Source organism: Sturnus vulgaris, chromosome Z, assembly GCF_052056855.1.
Source record: "Sturnus vulgaris isolate bStuVul1 chromosome Z, bStuVul1.hap1, whole genome shotgun sequence".
NCBI lineage: Eukaryota > Metazoa > Chordata > Aves > Passeriformes > Sturnidae > Sturnus > Sturnus vulgaris.
Window position 1 is genome coordinate 21,074,127 of NC_142283.1, and position 22,105 is coordinate 21,096,231.

At 38.0% G+C, this 22,105-nt stretch overlaps 1 protein-coding gene across 2 annotated transcripts in view; it reads left to right on the forward strand.

The window, feature by feature from the left end:
* The window catches only part of HSD17B4 (hydroxysteroid 17-beta dehydrogenase 4), a 60,620-nt gene that overhangs the window by 2,588 nt on the left and 35,927 nt on the right, over positions 1 to 22,105 (forward strand). Inside the window, exons 2-14 of one of the 2 annotated variants that reach the window (XM_014874357.2) lie at positions 283 to 336; positions 4,371 to 4,478; positions 5,010 to 5,069; positions 6,083 to 6,104; positions 6,210 to 6,256; positions 7,016 to 7,100; positions 9,860 to 10,047; positions 12,431 to 12,522; positions 13,110 to 13,134; positions 14,646 to 14,774; positions 20,525 to 20,631; positions 21,303 to 21,536; positions 21,962 to 22,013. In XM_014874357.2, coding sequence (XP_014729843.1) covers positions 283 to 336; positions 4,371 to 4,478; positions 5,010 to 5,069; positions 6,083 to 6,104; positions 6,210 to 6,256; positions 7,016 to 7,100; positions 9,860 to 10,047; positions 12,431 to 12,522; positions 13,110 to 13,134; positions 14,646 to 14,774; positions 20,525 to 20,631; positions 21,303 to 21,536; positions 21,962 to 22,013 — 1,203 coding nt within the window. Of the gene's footprint in view, positions 1 to 282; positions 337 to 4,247; positions 4,308 to 4,370; positions 4,479 to 5,009; positions 5,070 to 6,082; positions 6,105 to 6,209; positions 6,257 to 7,015; positions 7,101 to 9,859; positions 10,048 to 12,430; positions 12,523 to 13,109; positions 13,135 to 14,645; positions 14,775 to 20,524; positions 20,632 to 21,302; positions 21,537 to 21,961; positions 22,014 to 22,105 lie in introns of those variants that run through there. The other variant, XM_088156606.1, reaches the window with a different exon arrangement.

Below are 22,105 nucleotides of genomic sequence, written 5' to 3' on the forward strand. Positions count from 1 at the left end.
TCCCAGATGCTTCTGTTGAATCCAATAACAAGGAGTAAGCATGCTTTGTTTGGGTTTTTTTTTCTCTTGATTGGAAGTTTTGTTTACTATTTATATTTTGTCTTATAAAAGATTTTGAGCTGCTGGGGGAAACAATGTTTTACTTTGAACCTGCAAGGTGTTTGTGCTGAATTGGTGTGTTTTTCTTGATGCAATCAATTTTTATATAGCTTTTGTCTGAATTATGATCCAGGAAACAAATTCACTCTTGTTTTTAACTTTTTTTTTTTTTTTTGAAACTAGGTTTGGGCAGAGCATATGCTCTGGCTTTTGCTGAAAGAGGAGCTTCAGTAGTTGGTAAGTTTTATCTTAACTAACTTGATCTAGACAGTAACCTTTGCCTTTTCACATAGCTTGCATTCAACAGTCCATGCCCTTTTTGACAGTAACCTTTGTTATTTAATAGTTTTCTGTCTTATCTTTTGCTGTTTAATTTTGCCCCTAAGCTTTATGTTCTTTTGAAACAAGTTGCCCATGTTTGTCCAAGGGCTCACGTTTGCTGGAAGGCCAATTTGATTAGATAATTTCCTAGATTTGATTCATCTATGCCTACAAGTCTTTACTGCAATCTGTGGCCAGACAGTATGTTGTCTTAGGTAAATACTGCTCAGAAGCTTCCAGTATGACCATTTGAATATGTGAATATGTTGTCTTACAGTGCCTTCTCCCAAGAAAGAAGTTACTGAAATGTAACTCAATAGCATTGTTTCTTTCTGTGGCTCATGGGACAGAAGAGATCTGGTCTTGGTGTCAGTGCCAAATAGCTGTCACTGAAGGATTTCTGGTGGTTTTGTAGTTCCTTGGTTGAACCTTAGCAGGGCATATTTAGTTGTGAAAAATGCTGTATCACAAGAGGATCCTGAAGGTTAAGTTGTATTTTGGGTACTCACCAGCAGTCGGCTTTGCCATTTTTAGGTTGGCTCTTAGGAAAACTTAATTCGCTGAAAGGGCTGTCAGGCACTGGAAAAAGCCAGGGAAGTAGTTGAGTTACCACCACTGGAGGCATTTAGAAGATGTGTAGATGTGGCACTTAGGGACATGGTTTACTCCTGGACTTGGCAGTGTTAGGTTAGTGGTTGGACTTGACCTCACAAGATGTTTCCAACCTAAATGACTCTATGATTTTATGATTTCACTGCCTATGAATGAATTTGTACAGGTATTATTGATGACTTCAAGATTAAATGTTTAGAGAGATTACGGACAAGAACTTGTTCACTGTTTTTGTGCAGTTTTCTAATGGCAATCCCAATCTCAGTTTACAAAATTTCATAAAAATTGTTTGGTTTTACTTCACTGATTAAAAATGAGTATTTCTTTAGATAACCTCAAAAAATCGAGGTTGTTTTTTCTTTTTTTTTTCTGTTAATTGCTGTCTTTGATACTTGCTGTATTTACAAGGGATGTGAATAATTCACATCGAGTTCTTATTTAACAAAAATTATGTCACTAAAACAGTCCAAATATTTTATAGGGACTCGCTGTAGATGGTGGTGGTCTGACTTTTGCAGAATGATAAAGAAAATGTATTCTGTTGCCTGACTACATCTAATTCTCCCTTGTCTCTTGGCCTCATTGTGTAATAACTAAACAACACGTTAAGAATTGACTGTAAGGGGAACCTATTGTTTCCATTCAGCTTGTCCTGCAGTGTTACCTCTTCATGTTTGCATTTGTTTCTGTTGTTCTCTTAAAATTCTGACTTCAAGAGCTGAGAAGTTACTTGTATAAATATTCAGTTTTTAAAACTCAAGCAGATATGACGCTCATATCTACCTTGTCTCTTTAAAACAAGTTCCCTTTTATAAGTTACAGAAATGAAGGTATGTTGTAAGAACAGTGATCAAATACTCTGGAGGAATATTTTGAGTAGTTGGAAGAGTAACAGTAGGCCCCAGCATGACACCTTTGTCCAGTCCTGCATCTCTGTTGAGTGAGTTGCTGTTGGTGTGGTTAGGCTGACTAGAGCAAGCTAGGTGGAAAACTCTCTGTTCTCATCACCTAAAGGCAGCCTGCTACCACTGTTTTTTGTCATTCCTTATCTCTTTCATGCATCTTACGAGGAGAAGTTGAAAGAAGGAAAAAGGGATGATTTGGTTTTCTCTTGCATCCTGTGTAATGCCCAGATCTGCTGTTTCTTCTGGTCTGTCTGAGGGCTCTTGTGTGAAGCATCTCTCCTGATGTGTATCCTATTTGTATTTTTGTTTGCATAGTGAAATGGTATTGAATTGCATGAATCCTTTAAAATACAAACCAGAAGATGCAATCTATCAGTACACCTGCATTGTTCATCTCTGTTTGGTCTGTGACACCAGCGTACCGCAAGAAATGAGCTGCCTTATTGTTTAAAAAACTTGTACTGTTGATATCATGTGCTCTGCACCAACTGTTTCACCCTTCCGATTTACTTCTTCTACTCTGCTAATGACACACTCCTAGCCTTAGAGGAATTCTTCCCAAGGTTCAGACTATAGCTATGCTCTGCCAAAACTGCTGCAGTCTTTGGCTCTTTTTGACTGTATGTTTTCAACTGAGAATTGCATGATATAAAGCTTGGGCTTAAAATAATGGTTTTTGTCTATTTTATTGTTAGGGTTTCTTTTCATTGCTCTATCACACTCATAGAGTTACTATTTTCAAAGCCTGGAATAGCTCAACTCTTTCCTGCATACTCATTTTTGTTTCAGCTCCATTAGTGCCTGTGCTCGGCCTAAGGTACTTTACCACCTCTGAAAATTTTACAAAATATTTAATTAAGGTTTTGTCAGAAAATTACTATGGAAGTGTGGGATAAGCATATATAAACTTGTCTGTGGTAGAGAGTTGTAAGGTCTTAACAAGACTGAACGGTTTGTATATGTTTACCACCCAAATTGTTCACTCTTCTTTCCCAGGTGTTATTCCTGACTTGCTTTCCTTTAATGTCGTGGATTTGCAGACTGAACAGTCTGCCTGTGTTGCCTATCCTAATTTATCAATACACTTAGAGATTTTCCTTAATGCCTCACTTGAGTTGTGTTGGCTGCTTGTTTGGGTTGGTGGATACCAGTCTTTGTCTCTGTCGTTTTTTGCATCAGTCTGTTAAGGTACTTTTACTTCCTGCTTCAGGCTGGGCATTTTTTTGGGTTTGGTTTGTTGAGGGTTGGTTGTTTTTTCTGTTTTTTTTTTTCACATGTCATATCCCTCCCCTTTTGATATTCACTTCTTCTGGACTTCAGCATTTTTATTTACTCAAAAATTTCTACCATGGTTCTACATTTCTCCTAAAGTGCTGCACACAAAGCTGAATATAGAATTCCAGATGAGACTTCTTGAAGTGGATAGTACGGAGTGATTTTCGTCCTGCAAACCGTATTCCTGTTTACACAGAGAGTTAAAAAAAAGCAAAACGACAAAATGTGTCTATTTCATTTTGCGATGATACAACAGACTTGACATTGCTGGTTTTCGTTAAGACCAGCAAGAATATCCTGCATGTTTTGTGGATTTCACTGTGTTTGGCTTCTTTAGGTCAGAAGGCAGAAAGCTGGAATTCACCATAGCAAAAGACTCTTTAGTAGAATACCAGTATTAGATGTAAATTCAGTCAATTCTGGCTTTCTTACAATTCCATTTTGTACTCATTTAAACAACTTCTTACCATGTTTTGAAGTTCTTTGTCCAAGTACAGTGTTTGTATGGGATTTTTGTTCCCCTGGTAGTCCTGTGAAGCTGTGGGATGTGCAGGTGCAGGAGTTTAGCAGAGTGTGGCAGCCGTACATTCGTGCCCTAGCACAGAGCGCAGCCTGGAGTAGCTCTGTGCCAGGTGGGCCTGTTATCCCACAGGAGCAGGATCTGAAGCTCCAGAGCAGGCACTTCTGACTTTGTTCCCACAGCTGGATCTCTTCTGTGGTGGTGGTAACTGGTAACATTTAGCTACTCTATTAAACACGAACAAAGCCTTGCCCCTCTTGCTTATGGTTCCTGCAATGGCTGGAGACTGGCATAAATTGCCTGTGATTGGGGTGTAATCTAGGTTTTAATCTATGAACTGCAACACAATTACAGAGGTAGCATGGGCAGGGCAAGCAAGTTGAATTCATGGTGGGGGGGGAAGGTTCTGTTTTCCATGTTATTTGTCAGGTAAAAGGGATGATGTATATTGCACTGCTTTAAAAAAAAATAATCTTATGTCCTACTATTTTTCTCTTGTCATCTGTGGTTTTCAGTAAGATCCAGATGCAGCAGACTTCATTAGTACTCCTTATAACTTCCAATGTGATAATGAGGTAAGGACAGACCATGAAGTCTGAGTGTTGACAACAAAAATTTCATTTCTTTGTCATGCACAGTGAATGATCTTGGAGGTGATTTTAAGGGATATGGCAAAAGCTCCTCAGCTGCTGACAAAGTTGTCGATGAAATCAGAGCAAAAGGAGGGAAGGCAGTACCCAATTATGGTATGTTATTTTTCCAGATGAGTGCAATGCTTTATCTGTAGGAATAGTTGACATGTTAAATGAAAAGCTGATGCTGCTTAATGGAAGACTACTGCCAGTTTACCAGTAAAATATACATTAAACAGTTGTAATATCATGTGGAGTGGGGAGAGAGATGCTAAAAGCAAATGCATTCATTGCTTCTTTTAATTAAGATTTGTCTACTAATGTCCTTTTCTTTTATCTGATTTTTTAACATTAAAATATTAAGCAGCTGTCCATCTGCAGTTTTCAGAGGCAAAATGGGAATGGATAGTTCTTGCTTGCTTTGCTTCGTTTTTTTTCTTGGAATGGCTAATATCATACCATTTAGACTTCTGTGCGAGATTTGCTTTAGGTCACATGCAGATAATGGCTGGATTTGAATTTGGTTTTCACTGAGGCTGTTCACAATTTATTTTTCTTACCTCTTAGTGGAATTAGTTGTTAATATCCTGGAAGTGCAGTATATCCAGTTAATTTTATTTGACAATTTGTACTTTTTTCTTATAGATTCCGTGGAGGATGGTGAAAAGCTTGTGAAGACAGCCCTTGAGGCTTTTGGGAGGATAGGTACAGTTGCTTAATTCATGTTGAAACTTGTTTGCAAGTGCAAAGCCATTATAAACACTGCAATTAACAACATGTGTATGAAATACGTTTTGATGAAGTGTAGTACTCACCAATCCTTGATGCTCATAGTCAGTGAAATCTGAGTAAGGGGCTTTCAGCTTTTAATCTGAATGGTAACTTTTCTGGGTTTTTTGGTGGGTTTAGCAGAAGTTTAAAGCTTAGTATATGATTCTTATTTTCCTGCCCTTCAGATTTTTGGTACTTCGATAATAGTTAACAATTTCTGTCACAAAGCACAGCGTCTATGGAGTCTTATAACTAGCTGCATAGAATTAACATAAATAATGTTATTATGAAAATAAAATTTCCAAAAAGTTTTGGAAGTTTTTCTGCTTACATTAGGTCAAAATGTATTAACAGAAAGGAGAAAATAAAACCCTGAGGTAATTAAACTTCTTTTTAACCGTGTGATTGCCACATTTAAAACCACTTGATGATTTTAACTAAGGGTTACATAGCTAAAAGTACATGTAATCAAAACCAACAGGAACCCAATTAAATATCTGACAAGAAATTGTTATGATCCAGGTCGCTCTATCAGCTTTGTGACTGTAGTCTCTCTAGTTTTCAATTGGGCTACTGCAGCAAAGATGGTGGTGCAAACTGCCCGATCGGAGCATTCTGAAATCCAAAGCAGGCTTTGAAACTGTACAGGATGGCTGCATCCTGCAGGTATTGGACTCCTAGGCGGCCAGCACTTCACAGCTATCCCTCCCTTTCAGACTTTGTCCTGTTGAGGTCCCTGTCAGGTTGAGACTTGCCTGTCTTGAAGTATTATGTTGTAGTTATTGTCCAAGGGTAGAATTCATTAATCAGGACAAGAAGCTATAGAATATATGTAATATCACGTATATATCCAATGTTCTTGTCTGTATATCTTGGAAGTGTGAGAAAAATAGAAGCAGGCTTGTATTTTATCAGTGCATTGAATTAGTTTCCTCTTTTAATTTCAGATATTGTTATAAACAATGCTGGGTGAGTATATCTGAGGGTTTTGTCCTGATTGAGTTTGGGCTGTCCGTTTTGTGCAAACAAATGTTGATCTTGTGTTTGTTTTGTTTTCCTAATGTTGTGGTTTAGGATCCTGAGAGACCGTTCCTTTGTTCGGATAAGTGATGAAGACTGGGGTGAGTTGATTTAAAAATTACTTCAAAATGTAGTTTCTGTGTGAAAGGTGACATGTACATCCCTCCCACGGTAACAAGAACGGAATCAGGGAAGACTTAACTTTTGCCCTTCGAGCTTAGTGGCAAGCTGCTTGTGTTCAGTGTGCAAACCAGGTCTGTGCTGCAATGCATGGTAAGGTGTATGTATTCCAACGGGGAAGAAGGGCTTTTCTTCCCACTCTTGGTTGCCAAATGCAATAAGAAAAAGAGCCATGTGAATTACACACAATAGTTTTTGTGAGCAGAACATTGCTAGTGCCAGCATTGAGTGGCTGAATACTAAACAGGCTTAAAAGGCCCAGAACTAACTAGAGAGGAAAGCAAACTGATGTGCAAAGGTGCAGAAGAAAAAGCAAAACCTTCAGTGAGATGGTAGATGGTGATAAGCCAGTGGAGAAAACTTTTACAAAGATAGTGTATCTTCTGTATTCTTGTCTGAGTCTGCTTAAGTGCAGGAATTTTGAATGCTTTTGAATTCTGTGCAGGAGAGCCCCATCCGAGAGGCAGTGTATGTGGGCAGCCCCTTCATGATCAGTGTATGTTCAGGCAAGTACTGTAAAATGGTCTGTCAAGACAAAAAAAAAAAAAAGCCCATCATTCTTTTTGTAATAGTTTCAGAGTATGAAGAGAGTGCATTTTTATCATGAAGAAGAAACATGGTGCATTTCAGGTTGGGAGACGAATTGTGGAGTTACTGAACTGATGTCAATTTGTTCCTAGATATAATTCATAGAATTCATTTGAGGGGATCATTCCTGGTCACCCGAGCTGCATGGAACCATATGAAAAATCAGAAGTTTGGCAGGTAAAAATGTGTCTTCTGTTTTACATTTTTCAGTAGGGTATAACAGACTGATGTATGGCCAAACAGTGAAGGAGGCATCTTGCATTCTTTTCTTTCACTTTCTCAGGGGTGAAGCAAAATCAGTTCAAATGCCTTTTTAGTTCTGATGCCTCTTCTCCACTTCCTCAGCCAAATGTGTAAAGCTTTTTCTTCCAATAAATTTAAATGTATTTTTCTGACTTTCCCGAACAGAAGTTGTTACAATGCAGAAAGACTATTTCCGTTAATGGGGACTGGTTAGAAATGTTTGTTACTTGTATGTTACTGCAAGTTTGAGGGACTCTTGTTCTGCTTTCCCTCTTATTCAAGTGACTGATAAATGCAATTCTGCTCCTAGGTCATGCGTTTTTTTTGTTTGATGTTTGGTTGTTGGGAGTTTTCTCTGTCAGTTTTAACCCTTTGGACAAATATTCTTGTCTTAAAAGCTATGGGAGTGTTCTTAGTCTGTTTTGGTATGTATTACTGTTAACTCAAAAATAGTGCAGCGAAATCAGATTTTTTTTTTCATTTTTGTGATTTTATCAAAAACCTTATCAAAGCACTGACTTAACCGTGCCCACATGTTGAAAACTGTGTGAGCTGTTTCCCCATCCTGTGACCTAAATAACATTCATTCTCATCCAGGGAACTGAACTGTGAGGATAGTGAAAGTCTTAAATCTGGGAGTTTAAAATTATCTTAGTTCTTCCAAAACAGCATAATTCTAGAGTTGCATCCATTTAAGATAATGCTTCCCTTGTCTCCTTTTCTGTATTTGCTCAGATACGAGTGGTAGTGAGTGCTTCTGCAGTTTATGGATAGGCATATGCCATCTGCAAAATCCCTTCTTTACATAGAGTTTGTAGCTTTTCTTCATCGTATTGAACCAGTACTTGCAACACATCTCTTTACTTAGAGATGTGTTTACTTAAAATCTTTGGATTATTGGCAGTAAGGCAGATAAAAAAGTGAAGTATATGTTGATCCCAGCTATGCAGAATGTTTAGAAGTAGATTTCAACAGTGTCTGGTAAAGCTTTGTGTTGGTTTTGCATGACCTAGTTTTTGGCAGCAGTGGTATCACAGAGGTGGCTTCTGTGAGAAGCTGCTAGAAGCTTCCACAGTGTCCATCAGAGCCAATCTCAGATGGCCAAGGCTGTGCCAGTTAGATGGTAACGCTTCTGTGATAACAGATTTAAGAAGAAAATCAAAACAAAAGGACACACAATTTTTTCTACCTAGAGAAGAGGAGGAGGAGGTGAGAACATGTGAGGAAAACAACATGAAAATACCACAGTCAGTGAAGAAGGAGAGGGAGAAGGTGCTACAGGCACCAGAGCTGAGATTCCTCTGCAGGCTGTGCTGAGACTATGGAGGAGCAGCTGTATCCCTGCAGTCCATGGGGATCCATGGGGATGCAGAGATCCACCTGCAGCCCATAGGGGAGGTGCCCATGGTGGAGCGGGTGGATGCCTGGAGGATGCTTGATCCTGTGGGAGACCTGGTGAAGAGATGGGGTCCCTGCTTCCAGGCTGGAGCAGCCTGTCCTTGGAGGACTGCACCCCATGGAAGAGAGACCCATGTCGAAGCAGTTTTGGGAGGACTGTGTACCCGTGGGAAAGACTCGAGTCGCAGCAGTTTTGACAGAACTGCTGCTCTTGAGAGTGGACCCATGCCAGAGAAGGTCACAGAGAACTGTGTCCCGTGAGAGGGACCCCATGGTCTCACAGGGGAAGGACTCCTCTCCCAGAGCAGCAGGAGAAAATCTCAGAGATGAACTGACCAAAACTCCTACTCCATCTCCCTGTGCTGTCTCTGGGAAGGAGGGAGGAGGGGTTGAGGGAAGAAGAGGGCTTATTTTGCTTCTTACTATCTTTCTCTGTTAGAAATAAATTCACTCTGTACGTTTAAGTTGAGCCTGTTTTGCCCTTCGAGTGTTTTCTCCCGGTCCTTTACTCATGAGCCCTTCATTAACTTTTTTCTCTCCCCTGCCCAGCTCTGGCAAGGGAGTGTGAGCAGGCTTTCGTGGGTGTCTGGCATTTGGCCAGTGTCAATCCACGACAGGCTTCCTTTAGAAGTGAAGGTGTAGACCCATTTCTTTAAAATTGAGATGACCTGCAGCACAATGTTTTCTTGCCTAAAACCAGCTGTGAACTGTAGTGGTTTTAGAGCTCTAGAGTGAGCAGTTCATTCACCTGCAAAGCAATGACGAGGACAGCAAAGAGCAAGACTTTCCTTTCATGTCTTCTTCTGTCATGCATTTAATGCATATTAGAATTCTTTGAATGTGAATTCTGTGAGAATAGGTCTTCAGATATTACCAGGTAGATAATATTAAGGGAAGTAGTTTTCAGTAAAGTAATTTTCGTGTGAGTGCTGAAACCTTTTATTAGTTGTAAGAATAATACCACCTGAAATGCGGATAGAAATAAAAATAATTTACTTTTCTTTATACGGGACAGAATGTCTTTCCTAGTGTTGCAATATCACTCAGAAAGCCTCATGACTTTGTTAGTTTTCTGCTACTCTGACAATGCATCAGGATTTGTGAGATATTTGCTATCCATCAGATATTAAATAGTTACCTGATTGTTAGCAAAACCAAAAACCAATCTTTTCTTATTTGTGTACTTTGTTTTGTGGACTATGGAGACTATAAGGCCAAAACTGGAAAATTCTGTTGTGTAGAATGAAATAACTTTAAGAAATAATTTAATTTTTTTCTCTCTCTTCTCACCTAAGAATAATTATGACATCCTCAGCTGCGGGAATATACGGAAACTTTGGTCAGGCAAACTACAGCGCTGCTAAACTTGGCCTTTTGGGTCTCTCAAACACAATTGCAATTGAAGGCCGGAAGTATAACATCCACTGCAACACAATTGCTCCTACTGCTGGATCCAGGCTGACCCAGACTGTCATGCCACAAGGTGAATAATTTAAGGTCTACATGTACTGATATTTTTCAGTGAATTGAAGCACAACAAACTTTCTCACCTCTTAGAAAATGCAAGTCCTTCACACTTCATGTACTACCAATTAATTTTTCGTACTATCTTTTTGTCTTTGAACTGTCAACGAACTTATTTTGTCTGTTGTAAGGAATTCTTACTTTCTGCCTCAAGATATGAAGCAAGTTTTCTCATTTGCAAAACCAATTGCATAGGGCAAGGCTCTTTAATTGTAATCTTTTCCAAGATCCTCCTACACTAGTGGAACGGCTTGTTTGTTTCATCACATGTGACATCAAGTATATGCATAAGATGTCTGCACTTGTTACAATATTGCCTAATTGCAAAATACTGGGTTTTTGCACAACATGTCATGTATGTACTTAGTGATTCCATGATCAGCAGGAGATGATAGTGAACCGAGTTGCTTAATTTTTCTTTATTGCACAGCTGCTAATTTTTGGAAATTCGAACAGTTTTAACACAGTACTGCATTGGGAAGTTCAGTAAGGAACGTATTAGGAAACAGTTGTGTGTAAGTGTAAATTTAGGATAAATAGATTAATTACTTTGGCAAATGACCAGAAGAAAGAAAAGTAATTAGAAAAAAAAGTCTGTAAAAGGAAATTGCTCTTAGAAAATATTCTAGAATCAGCCTATTTCATTTCACTCCTGACCTTCTCTTCCCCTATGATGGGCAGATTTCAAAGCCCAGAAAATCATCACATTTGTCAAACTGGTAGACAGGGTATTGGAGAGTAATATATTTTGCATGTTATGCACTGATTGAATGCTTGATTTTATTTGACTGAAGTAGCCTGGTTTAGATCTAAATAATCCAAGTGGTCGTGACTCTCGCAGTCTTATAGATTGTAGGTTCCAGTGATTTATTGCAATTATTTATAGAAGATCCAAATACATGAAGCATGCAATGTAAAATGGATTACAGTAGCTGGCAAGTTTTGAAGATATTTAATCTACATAGGTGTACCTCATAATTTTCTTTCTTAGTCACTTTAAGAAGAGAGAGATCCTTTGGTCCCACTGTAAGATACGGCTCTGATGATTTATTTGTTATCTCATTCTCTCCATCCTGTCCAGTTTTTCAAATACTGTTTAAAAGATTTGAACATCACAATTTGAAAAAGATTTTCAGATGTCTTATATAATTATCCTCGTTATCTTAGTCAGCACTTTCCTATTTGTCTTCAGATGTCTGCAGACACCTATACTTTTTCATTACCATACATTGTTATGTATGTTCAACTTGAGCCACATATTCTTGTTCTTAATAAGAACTCTTAAATGCAGTTTTGTATGGTTATTTTGTTTTTTTTAAACTACTACTACCTATTTTAAAATTATTTTAGGAGTGGGTTAAGCATTAATGATAATAGTATAGGGCTAAATTTTGAGACTAAATGTTGTCTGACATAAAGTGGAGTACTTTGGAAAACTGTAAGAGGTTTGCTATGCACTTACAACATGCCATATTAAATGGAATTCAGCTTTCTTCTACTTCTATCCAGCTTCTAAAAATGAACTTCTGTTTACCTTCGTTTTGCTGTTAAAGAAGTATTGTAATGATAAGCTTTCCTAGCTCTTCATCTGGGAAAATCTGGCTATAATTGAAAATGCTTGATGACCTTTAGCTGAGGAACAGCTGTATATCTACTGCTGTTGAAAGAATGATATTCTGAAAGCTGAAAAAGGAAATTAAGCAAAGTTATTGTTCAGACAGAAGATAGAATATGTGATAAGAGCTGCCTGGACAACCACACTGTTCCATGACAATGTCTCAATTTTCAGATAGCTTTCTGTTGTGCTAGAAGCCAATGAAAATCCCAAAATAGGTTTCATATGTAAATATAGCAGGACTGATAATTATTTGGAAAAATCTGCATTTCCAAATGAGATAATTCTTAAACAATCAGCAGCTGCAATTATTTTCATTATGTCTATATAGCTGACTAGCATACCAGAACGGAAATTGCTCAGGTACATCTCTGTCAAGATTATGTATAGCTGTCTTGTCCTTGGTTCAGACTGCCTGTCAGATGGAAATTTAGATAAGTTATCTGGCTTTGCAGTGTGCGTGTGACAGTGTTCCCAACAGTTAAATAGGCTTTCATCTCTCTAGCTAAGAAGCCATATCTTGGGGTTTGGCAGCGTATGCACATCTCATGAGATGTTTGTATTTATTGAATCTTCAAACGTTTCATTTGGTTTGTCCTTTCTTTTAATGACAGAAATTGATAAAATTCTCCTGGTTCTGCTGTTCATAAGAGGATGTTAGATTAAATAATTAGGTGAAACTGTAGAGTATTTCTATTTCACGATTCCTCCCTCTGATTTGCTCTAGATCTGGTCGATGCTTTCAAACCAGAATATGTTGCTCCTTTAGTAGTTTGGCTTTGTCACGAGAGCTGTGCTGAAAATGGCAGTCTGTTTGAGGTAATTTTTTTATTTTTCCTTTCTTCTCTCTCCTTCCCTCCTTTTGCTCCTTCTCCCAAATTCAGTTTTATTTTGTCAAGCCTTAAACTTTTTGCTGAAACTAAATTACTATGTGTGAACTACATGCCCAGCATAGACAGAAGAAATACTGATCTGGTTGGGCAGTATTTGACAAGTACTTCAGGCAGTAGCAGTTCTATTCAAGATCAAGTTCTGTTCTGTGCTCAAAATGCTACTAATTTGATTGTTACAATTATTGTACTCTTTTAAGAAAACGTACCAAAATTCAAAAGACATTTTTGTTCTCAAAATCATTCAAGCATAGAAAGTAGCTTGCAGGAAGGAGTAATTAATCATGATACTCATTAAAGGTATTGGCATCAAACTGCGGACTCATATATTGGATGGAAACTGTTTTATGTTGACCACATTCAGGTGCTTAACTAAACTATTAAATGCAACCAGCAGTAGTCCAGAAATTCTTAATATATTGAGTTTGGTCTGGGGTATAGTTTTGTTTCCCAACATTACTAAAACTTTGCTTTGTGACATGTCATAAGCTGATGATATTCTTTTTTTCTTGGCAGGTTGGAGCTGGGTGGATTGGAAAGTGTAAGTACTTTGTGTTGCAAGATTGATCTTGTTTTGGAATTTGCATCCATACTGTGCAAATTTTCTTTAGATTTAACCTGTATGCTCAAGACATTTTTTACTTAGGCGAGAAGATGAATAAAAGCCTAGGGTTCTCAGGAAACTGTTTATATTCAGTAAAAGTCAAAAATTTAACTTCACGTGGGAAAAACTGGCAACTTAGGTATATACACTGTTATGCATTTGAAAAGTGACTGAAAATCTGCCTAAATAACTTTAACTCTTGGATCCTGGGAATAATTTGAAATAGAATTTGTGGTGCTAAGTGTGCTGCCTTTTCTTGGTAGCTTTAATTTTTCATGACATAAAAGTATCACATGCTGATAAGCAGGCATGTTTTTTTTTTTCATTTCATCCTTTTTCATTTTTTTCCACCTTTACTTATGCTTCTATTAAAATACTTGTATATAAGCATGTTGAGGCAATTAGTCGTCTTCAATAACCAGTAGCTATGCTGAGCACTTATGAGAAGAAAAAATATTCAGTGTATGAGATTATTTGTTTCCTAGATCCATTGAACCTATTACAAGCATTTTTTTCATAAACTGTACAACTTTTCAGCCTACATGGTTATCATCAGTGGGTTGGAAGTAGAGCTGCTAATTCAGGAAGTCATTCTGCTTTCTTTCAAACTTGATAACCATTTTGTCCATTTCTAACTGCAAGTGTTCTGTGTAACTGGAATAGTGTTTCCAAGAAGTGTGTAAACAGATTAAAAGAAGCAGGGCAGCAGCACAAAACATCTTGCTGCCCTTCACAAGCAGTTAGGTTTTAATACAGCTGAAAATCTGCACTTTGATCAAGAGAAAATATAATTTTTCATCATTATAATGGCTATTGAAGTTACTGAAATGAAACCAGGTTGTTAATGAGGCACCAGTATGGCCTGGTTCATTGCCTTCGGCTAATTAATGGCAAACCCAACATGACTGGTTAAGTATCAGAATTACAATCCATAAGTCTGTATCCTTATGGAACTAATTTCACATTGGCCTAACCAGTTTCTCTCAGGTTACAGTATTGAAATACAACTTCAGAGACCATTTAAAGGTGGTGGCTACTGAAATTGAGGTCCTTTTATTGCTAACAAGTGGTTTTCACTTTTTCCCTTTTTATGCTTTCACAGAAGATTCCTAAGCATTAATATTCGAAGTCATGTCAGAAGAGAAAGCCTATAGATACGTATTAGCTACAACTTTTCAGTAGACAGAATCCTAAAACTAGTATTTCTGGAGAGACTAAGTCTTTTGTAGCTTCAGTGAAACTTAGAACCAGTGCTGTTCCCTTTCTGAATGCAAGTTAAAGCAAGTAAGCCTTTTTAGTCCAGCTGGAAGTTATACTGGTCAGTTATATTGGAGTACTTAAAACATTTCCTTACTGTACCATCTTGAAGATGGTGGCCTATATGAAAGTTATCTGAAGAAATGAAAAGTTTTGTTTGTTACGGGAACTCTCTGGCTGTTTCCCATTAGTGCGCTGGGAGCGATCCTTGGGTGCCATTGTCAGAGGAAAGAATCAGCCAATGACGCCTGAAGCAGTGAGAGATAAATGGGAGAAGGTGTGTGACTTTGATAATGCCAGCAAACCCAGAACCATCCAAGGTAAGGGAGACTTTTAAGTTGGGGCTGTTCAGCCTGGGGATGAGAATGTTTCTGGGACATCTTACTGTAGCCTTTCAGTACCTTATGGAGGCCTCTGAGAAATATGGAAAGATGGGACAAATGTATACTGCTGCAATAGGACAAGGGGTAATGATTTTAAACTAAAAGAGGATAAATTTAGATTAGATGTAAGAGGGGCGATTTTTTCAGTGAAGGTGATGAAACACTGGCATAGAGGTAGTAGATGCCCTATGTCTGGAAATATTCAAGGTCTGATCAGCAAACTGATTTACTTGAGGATGTCCCTTCTTGGCAGTTGCTGGGGGGTTTGACCTCTAAAGGTCCCTTCCAACCCAAACTATGCTTTGATTCTGTTTATGTGGATAGCTTGAGTAAGCAAAGCTTAGAAGAGAAGGCTTTCTTTCAAATATTTGCTGAAACTTCAAAATCTACAGAACTAGTGAATTTTCTTGTAAATGTGTTACATTAATAATTTACTGTTTCGGTATGATCAGATCTTTCTAAAGCAACTGCTATATTCTTACTTATAGCATTAAGACATGATTTATCTTAACAGTTTCTAGAGAAGTGACATTGTTGTCATTGTAAGCATGAGTCAGACTGATGACAGTGCTTTATTTGATTGTACCTACATGCAGACAGCATAGTGTAATAGCGAGATTGTGTTTTCTTTTCTGTCCTGGAATCCTGGTTTTTGGTAAACATTTCACTGTCAAAAAGCTCTGGTTAAGTCATGGGATATATCACAGCAAGGAAGTTCTTATTGTGCCTAATGTTCTTAGGTCACATCACCCCCTTGGCTGGTGACCAAAATGATTTTCTCTTTAAATGCTTTGTTTACTTTTCTGGTTCCTTGCCAGCATTTAAGAGTGCAGGGCAGAAGGGAAAAAAAGCATCCTTACGTACAATGTCAGTTGAATTTCAAAGATACTTAAATTCACAGTAGATGTTTAAGCTGTTGGTTCAGAAATCTATTAGGACATATTTTGTTAAAAACTTTTGAAGATATGTTTTTAGATGCCTATACCAAAACCAGAATAGTACACGCTTTGTCCTTTCCCTCACATCTTGACATGTTGAGGAATGTAACCATCTGACTAGTAGTTCTAGGTCACCAGGCTGATTTTGTCTTACAGATATCCTGTTTCCAAACGTATGCAAGTTTATACATGTTCTCTGTTCTGCTATGGAATGGTATTTGTAACAACATAATTCCAGTTTTATTGCTTCTGATCTGTTCTAGGACCTGTCACATATACTATGTTACTTTTATGGGTTGCTAGCAAAAAAGTGTTGTAGGTGCGGATTTCTTTTCAAAGTTGCTTCAACATTATATATGGTATTTCATATCTGCCAGTTGATGCTATGAGGAGAAAAAACTGAAGAAAATTTTGGGCTTCAAGTAAAAGTGCTTACAATACAATACGGCAGGTATCTACAATCAGGAAATCGTAAATGTTGCATTGGCTTGGTTCCACGCCTTGGCTTTTGTCTTGTTATGAACTACGTCAAGATACGGCTTTTTCCTTTCAGTGCCATCAAGTCACAGATACTGAATAAAAACTTGTGCATTAATTGTTGTATGGTGTATTTATGAGAATCAGCATAAGGGTTGTGGAAATTTCTCGTTAGCTGAGGAGTATTTTTTGTTCTATTAGACGTTTCTTCTACTGTCAAATTCTCCACTTTATTGCTTTATGGTATTTGACTGTGAAATAAAGGAAACTAATTAGAGTACTTGCAACAAAAGTTAAAAGGTACAGTGCCTAACATCTGCAAGTTAAAACTCTTCCTGCATATTTTCTTAATTTGAGTAATATGATGTTGTGAAGAGCATTTGTGCAGTAGGAAAAAAACCCAAAAAGCATTTAGATCAAATATTTGCTTTTAATGTAGTAGAAAATCCTGTAATCCAAGATGCTAATCTTGTTTCTTGTTTTAGTAATACTGATCAGAGAGGCTTGACTTTATAAGACTTTGTATTCTGTATGTAAAGCAGAAAGACCAAATTAAGTGTGATGCAGAAGCTTCTGTATGTGTGGTGCAGGGTGCAGTAGGTCACAGGTGCACCATGCACTGCATGTTGGTGTGTTTTCTCCTTGCCTTCATAGCGCACTGCTTGCTCTTGTGTCATTGTCCAATTCTTCCTGTTGTGGAAAGGGAATCAGACTGTGTTGTGATAGAGGCAGAGGAGAGCCATCCCTGTCTTGCAGACTGTACACTGTATACAGCATTCTGTAGTATCTATTGCACAAGTTAGTGTGTTGTTCTGTTATCTAGGGAAGCAGAATTTATTGTGTCTCTATGACCTGTGTGAGGCACTCTGTCTCAAGCTTCGGTTGGGAAAATGTGAATCAGTTTAATCTAAAGGTATATAATTGGTTCTTAGAAATTTTTGTGCATTTTAAATTCTCTTAGAAGCTGTCTATTTACGGAAAACAACTTGATTATTCTTATTGTCTAACTTCTGGCACAGCTTAAAAGCTTATGTCTGACATAGAGCAAATTAATGTAAAACACATCAAAGGTGTGTGTATATATGTATGCACACTTTGTGTGTATGTGAAGAATTTGCAAAAGAGAAGTGTCCCAGCTTCAGTGTCAGCTTTCCTTATATGTATTTATAAAAGGTTTAAAAACTTGTGCTGTTTCATCTGTTGTTAAGGGATATGGTTCATGTGCAATGTCCCCTTATTGGAAAATGAATACTTTTGGAAAGAGTCCCCTGTGACTGTTTTCAACCTTTGTTCTCCATCTTAATCTTTTCCTTCTCTCTGCTAATGATTTGCTGTATAATAGCAGACCATTCTGAAGTGGTGAATATTTAAGGTTTTAGAGTTCCCTGATAGTTTCAACAATTTAAAATATACCCTTATACCAATGATAAAATAATTACGTTAAATAAGAAGTTTTCTATTGCTTTTTTTTTGGTTTTTTTTGCCAAAATTATACTCTCTGGTATAATTGTATATTTCTTGGGTCTTAAAAGAAAGGTAGAAAGAAGATTGGGAATTACCATCCTATCCTGTCAGCCTCATCTGTGTGTGTGGGAAGGTCATGGAGAACAGGGAGGTGTTTTGAGACAGCCAGTACAGATTCACCAAGATTCTGACTAACCCAATGGCCTTCTGTGATGGAGTGACTGCATCAGTGAGTAAGGGAAGGCCTGTGAATATCATCTGTCTAAACTTGTCTAAGGCCTTTGACACAGCCTCCCATAACATTTGTCTAAACTTCTGAGATATGGATGTGATGGATGGAGTGGAGGAGGTGTTGGTCGGATGGTCAATGTCTCAGTGTCGACATGGAGATCAGTTATGAGTGGTGTCTCTCACAGGCCTGTATTGTGAACAGTACTGTGCAATAGCTTAATTAATGACATGGGTAAGGGATTGAGTGCATCCTCTGCAAACTTGCTGAGTGGTGCTGTGACACACCTGAGGGATGGGATGCCATCCAGTGGGACCTGGATAAGCCTGAGGAGTGAACCCATGGGAAGCTCATGAGCTTCAACTATGCCAAGTGCAAACTGTGGCACCTAGGTTGGGGCAAGCCCCTGTATCAATATGGGATGAAGGCATCAGAAACATCCCTGTGGAGAAGTACCTGGAGATGCTGGTGGATGAAAAGTTGGACAGAAGCTGGCAATGTGCACCTGCAGCCCAGAAGGTCAGTTGTATCCCAGGGTGCCTCAAAAGAAATCTCTCCAGCAGGTTGTGGGAGGTGATTCTGCCCCCCAGAGGTCTTCTCTCCACTTGGAATACAACATCCAGCTCTGCAGTCTTCAACACAGGAAAGACATAGACCAGCTTTGGAGCAAGGCAAGAGGAGGGCCACAGAAATGACCAAAATAATAGAACTCCTCTTCTAAAGGGAAAGGTATTGGGTTTGCTCAGTCTGGAGAAGAGAAGGCTTCAGTGACACCTTTTTGGAGTCTTCCAGTATTAACTTTTCAGCAGGGCATGTTGCAATAGGATGTGAGGTAATGGCTTTAAACTAAGGGTTGATTTAGATGAGCTGTAAGGAAGCAGTTTTTTACGAAGAGGATGGTTAAACGCTGGAACAGGTTTTTCATAGACAGGCAGTAGGTGCCCTATCCTGTAAACATTCAAGGTCAGGTATGACGGGGCTCTGAGGTACCTGGTCTAGTTGAAGATGTGTCTGATCATTGCAGGGGAGTTGAACTAGCTGACCTCCAAGGATCCCTTCCAACCCAAACTATTCTATGACTGTGTGATCTCCTTTGTGTTCAGCCAGACACTAGCCAGCTCACCAATTTTATAGTCCACTTATGTCATACATTCTGGAATAAAAGACTCCTTGAAAAGGAGATTGTAGTATTCTGCACCATTATTAATTTACAGGTTACCTTTATACTGTTGGTCTTAATTATGACAAATTATTTTGTCAAAAATGCATATTGTTAATCTTGATGACTCTCCATTAAAAGTGGTCTTTATATTCCTGCATGTAAGAAGTTTGTGGCCATGTGAAGCTGGGGAAACATTCAGGTTTACTTGGAAGTCAAACCTGTATTCTCCTGTGAAGATTTTAAAGCAATGTGAGACCTTCCCTTGGTTCATGCAGATAAAGTAGAAACAGTTTGTTACTTCTCCCAGTAGCTCTATATTGCTTTTCTTTTATTCATTTAATGAATGAACAAAGGGATAAAAGAGATTACCTTTTAAAAGCTTCTTAAAAATTACAAATCTAGTTTTGCACATTTTCACATTATGTAAATGTCATAACCTCATGTCATATTGTGACAGAGCTTGTATCCAAAGAGGAAGCTTGTCTTTGGCAGAAGAAGTGACAACATACGTTTGTTTCTTAGATGTTCCTTTTCTTCACAAGATTCAGGCCAAAAACGAATGTTATGATGATTCTGGCACTGAGACTAGTAAGCAAGAGATAGTTCAGGAAAAGAGGATTCTGCAAGAGGGCCTGCAGTTTATCTTGGAGGGTGTTTAAGAGCAGTGCTGTGTGACAGAGCAACATTGTGTTAATGCAAGCAGCAATGAAAGTCAGTATGGGCCCAGGGGTTTTGAAGTGGAGGGGAGTGACTCTGGGTTAAGGTAGTTAAGTAATGATTTTTCACTCCTCTGATTTAAACATATTTTTATTTTTCTGTGCAAGATTCTCATCACCTTTTGTTTGATTCTTTCTAATGTTTAATATTTATTTTAGCCCTATTAAGTTTCAAGGAACAAGCTGTTCTTGATGGCCTGCCTTTACTATAACTGAATTCAGCCATGCATCATCTAATTTATAATTTTGTCATTGTTCAGTCTCAGACTTACTTTTCTCTCTATCTGTCTGATTCAGGAAAGAGGGTAACAATCAGGAGGTTAGACCTGTGACTTGTATTTCAAATAATTTTCATGATAAGGAAATCATTAGTAATTTTCAGAGATTTGCTTCTCAGATAGTTGAAACATACAGTGCTCATTATCTTCTCTTTAACACGTTGAGATAGTTGTTGTGGTTGACTGGTGGGTGCAGAACTGATGGAAACTGTGTAGAAATCAATTTTCCTCTAATTTTGTGTGGACGCTTGTAAAATGCAGCACCATGCTCAGTTTGCAGATGTATATTTACTGTGTTCAAAGGTGAACTGAGAAATACCAGGCTATGTCTCATTTGCTGATTGATATGTGTTATATGTCTGTAACTGAAGTGTGTCATGTATGGTTATCTAAAAGTGGTTTTTTTTCAATTCTTTTCTCTAGAGTCCATAAGTGTATTGAGTGATGCTCTGAGTCAGATAGAATCTCAAGGGAATGTTTCTATGAATTCAACAAGCTCTGGATCAGTGGTCTCTTCTTCTGTTGACACGGTAAGTACATCTGTCTACCAGATGCACTCAAATCTGGGTGAAAACCTTGAGCAGAGAGACTTGTGTTGCTGCCCAGCTTATGCTCTGGTTTGCTATGTGCAAAAAGAAGAGTAGGGTTTAAACTGTGAAGTGAGGAAGCAGAAAGAAAAATGTCTCCAGTCTCTATTTTTTGTATTGATGATAGGAAAACTTATGCCTGAATAGACTGGATAATGCAGAATCTAAGTGCTTGTAAGTTCTGTTAAGCCTCCTTGATTAGGGTATTATTCAGAAAAGCAACAGAGCTTGGGTGTTGTTGGGCAGTGTCATTTTGCTCTGGCTCCTTCTCTATAGATAATTTTTCCTCATTTCAATTTTATTGTTGTGTTAATTATTTCAGTTGTGGTTTGTTTTAGAAAAAATCTTATGCACTGCTGAGAGGGCAGCTGTATGAAGTTACGCCATTTATTCTTGAGGTAGATTGCTTGAAGCAAGGTATAATGCCTTGCATTTGGGTTGCTTGTATTGCAATGAATACATTAATATTTTATGGTATATTTATTACTCATACTTTGTGTACATGTGACTGTAATGAAAATGCTCAAGTGTCAGGTTTGATAGAGGAATTACAGAAGGAATGCAGGTTCAATATTAACTGGTTTTGATTTTTACTTTATGCTTCTTATTTCTAGGCAAGCATTGTTGGCCGTGAATTGGGTACCAATGTGTATAAATACACTCACTTGGAGCCTATTCTATATGCACTTGGTGTGGGAATGTCAACTAAGGATCCAGACCACCTAAAATTTCTATTTGAAGGAAGTGAAGAATTCTGCTGTTTACCCAGCTTTGGAGTAATTCCTGCTCAGACGTCAATGTTTGATGGCGTTCCTTCTCTTTCAGGACTAAATATTGATCTTGCAAGGGTATGGAAGAGTAAAGTAGCTAATTTTGCTTGTGTCTCATATATCTGAAAGGTGGCTTCAATTAGTATTTTTGTAATATTGTTAAGTGCCTTTTGTTCTAGAAAGGAAAAATTCAGTGGTTTGTATTCTTACATCCTAAGAAATTATTCAGTTACTTCAGTTGTATAATGTGTTTTGCTATGATGAGATGTATGATGAATTTGATATTCAATTTTACTTTGTGTTCACTACACTTTTTTTAAACCATAAAACCTTAAAACTTTATTTGAAAACATTTTGGGGATGAAGTTAGAAAAACAAAAGAATAAAACTTGGAGTTTATAAAAATTTGTTTCCTCTGAACACTTTGTAAAATAGCTGTGTATTGACTTGGGGGAGAAAGCAATCTATTGATTGTTGTTACAGTACTGTCTTTCTTTACATAGATGCTGCATGGTGAGCAATATCTGGAACTTTTTAAGCCATTACCAACCTCAGGTCAGTCCTTCTGTGTTGCTGATTTGTTTTTCACCATGATAGCACTTCCTGTAGTCATGTTGTAAATGGAAATAGGGAAGCTTTGCAAACTG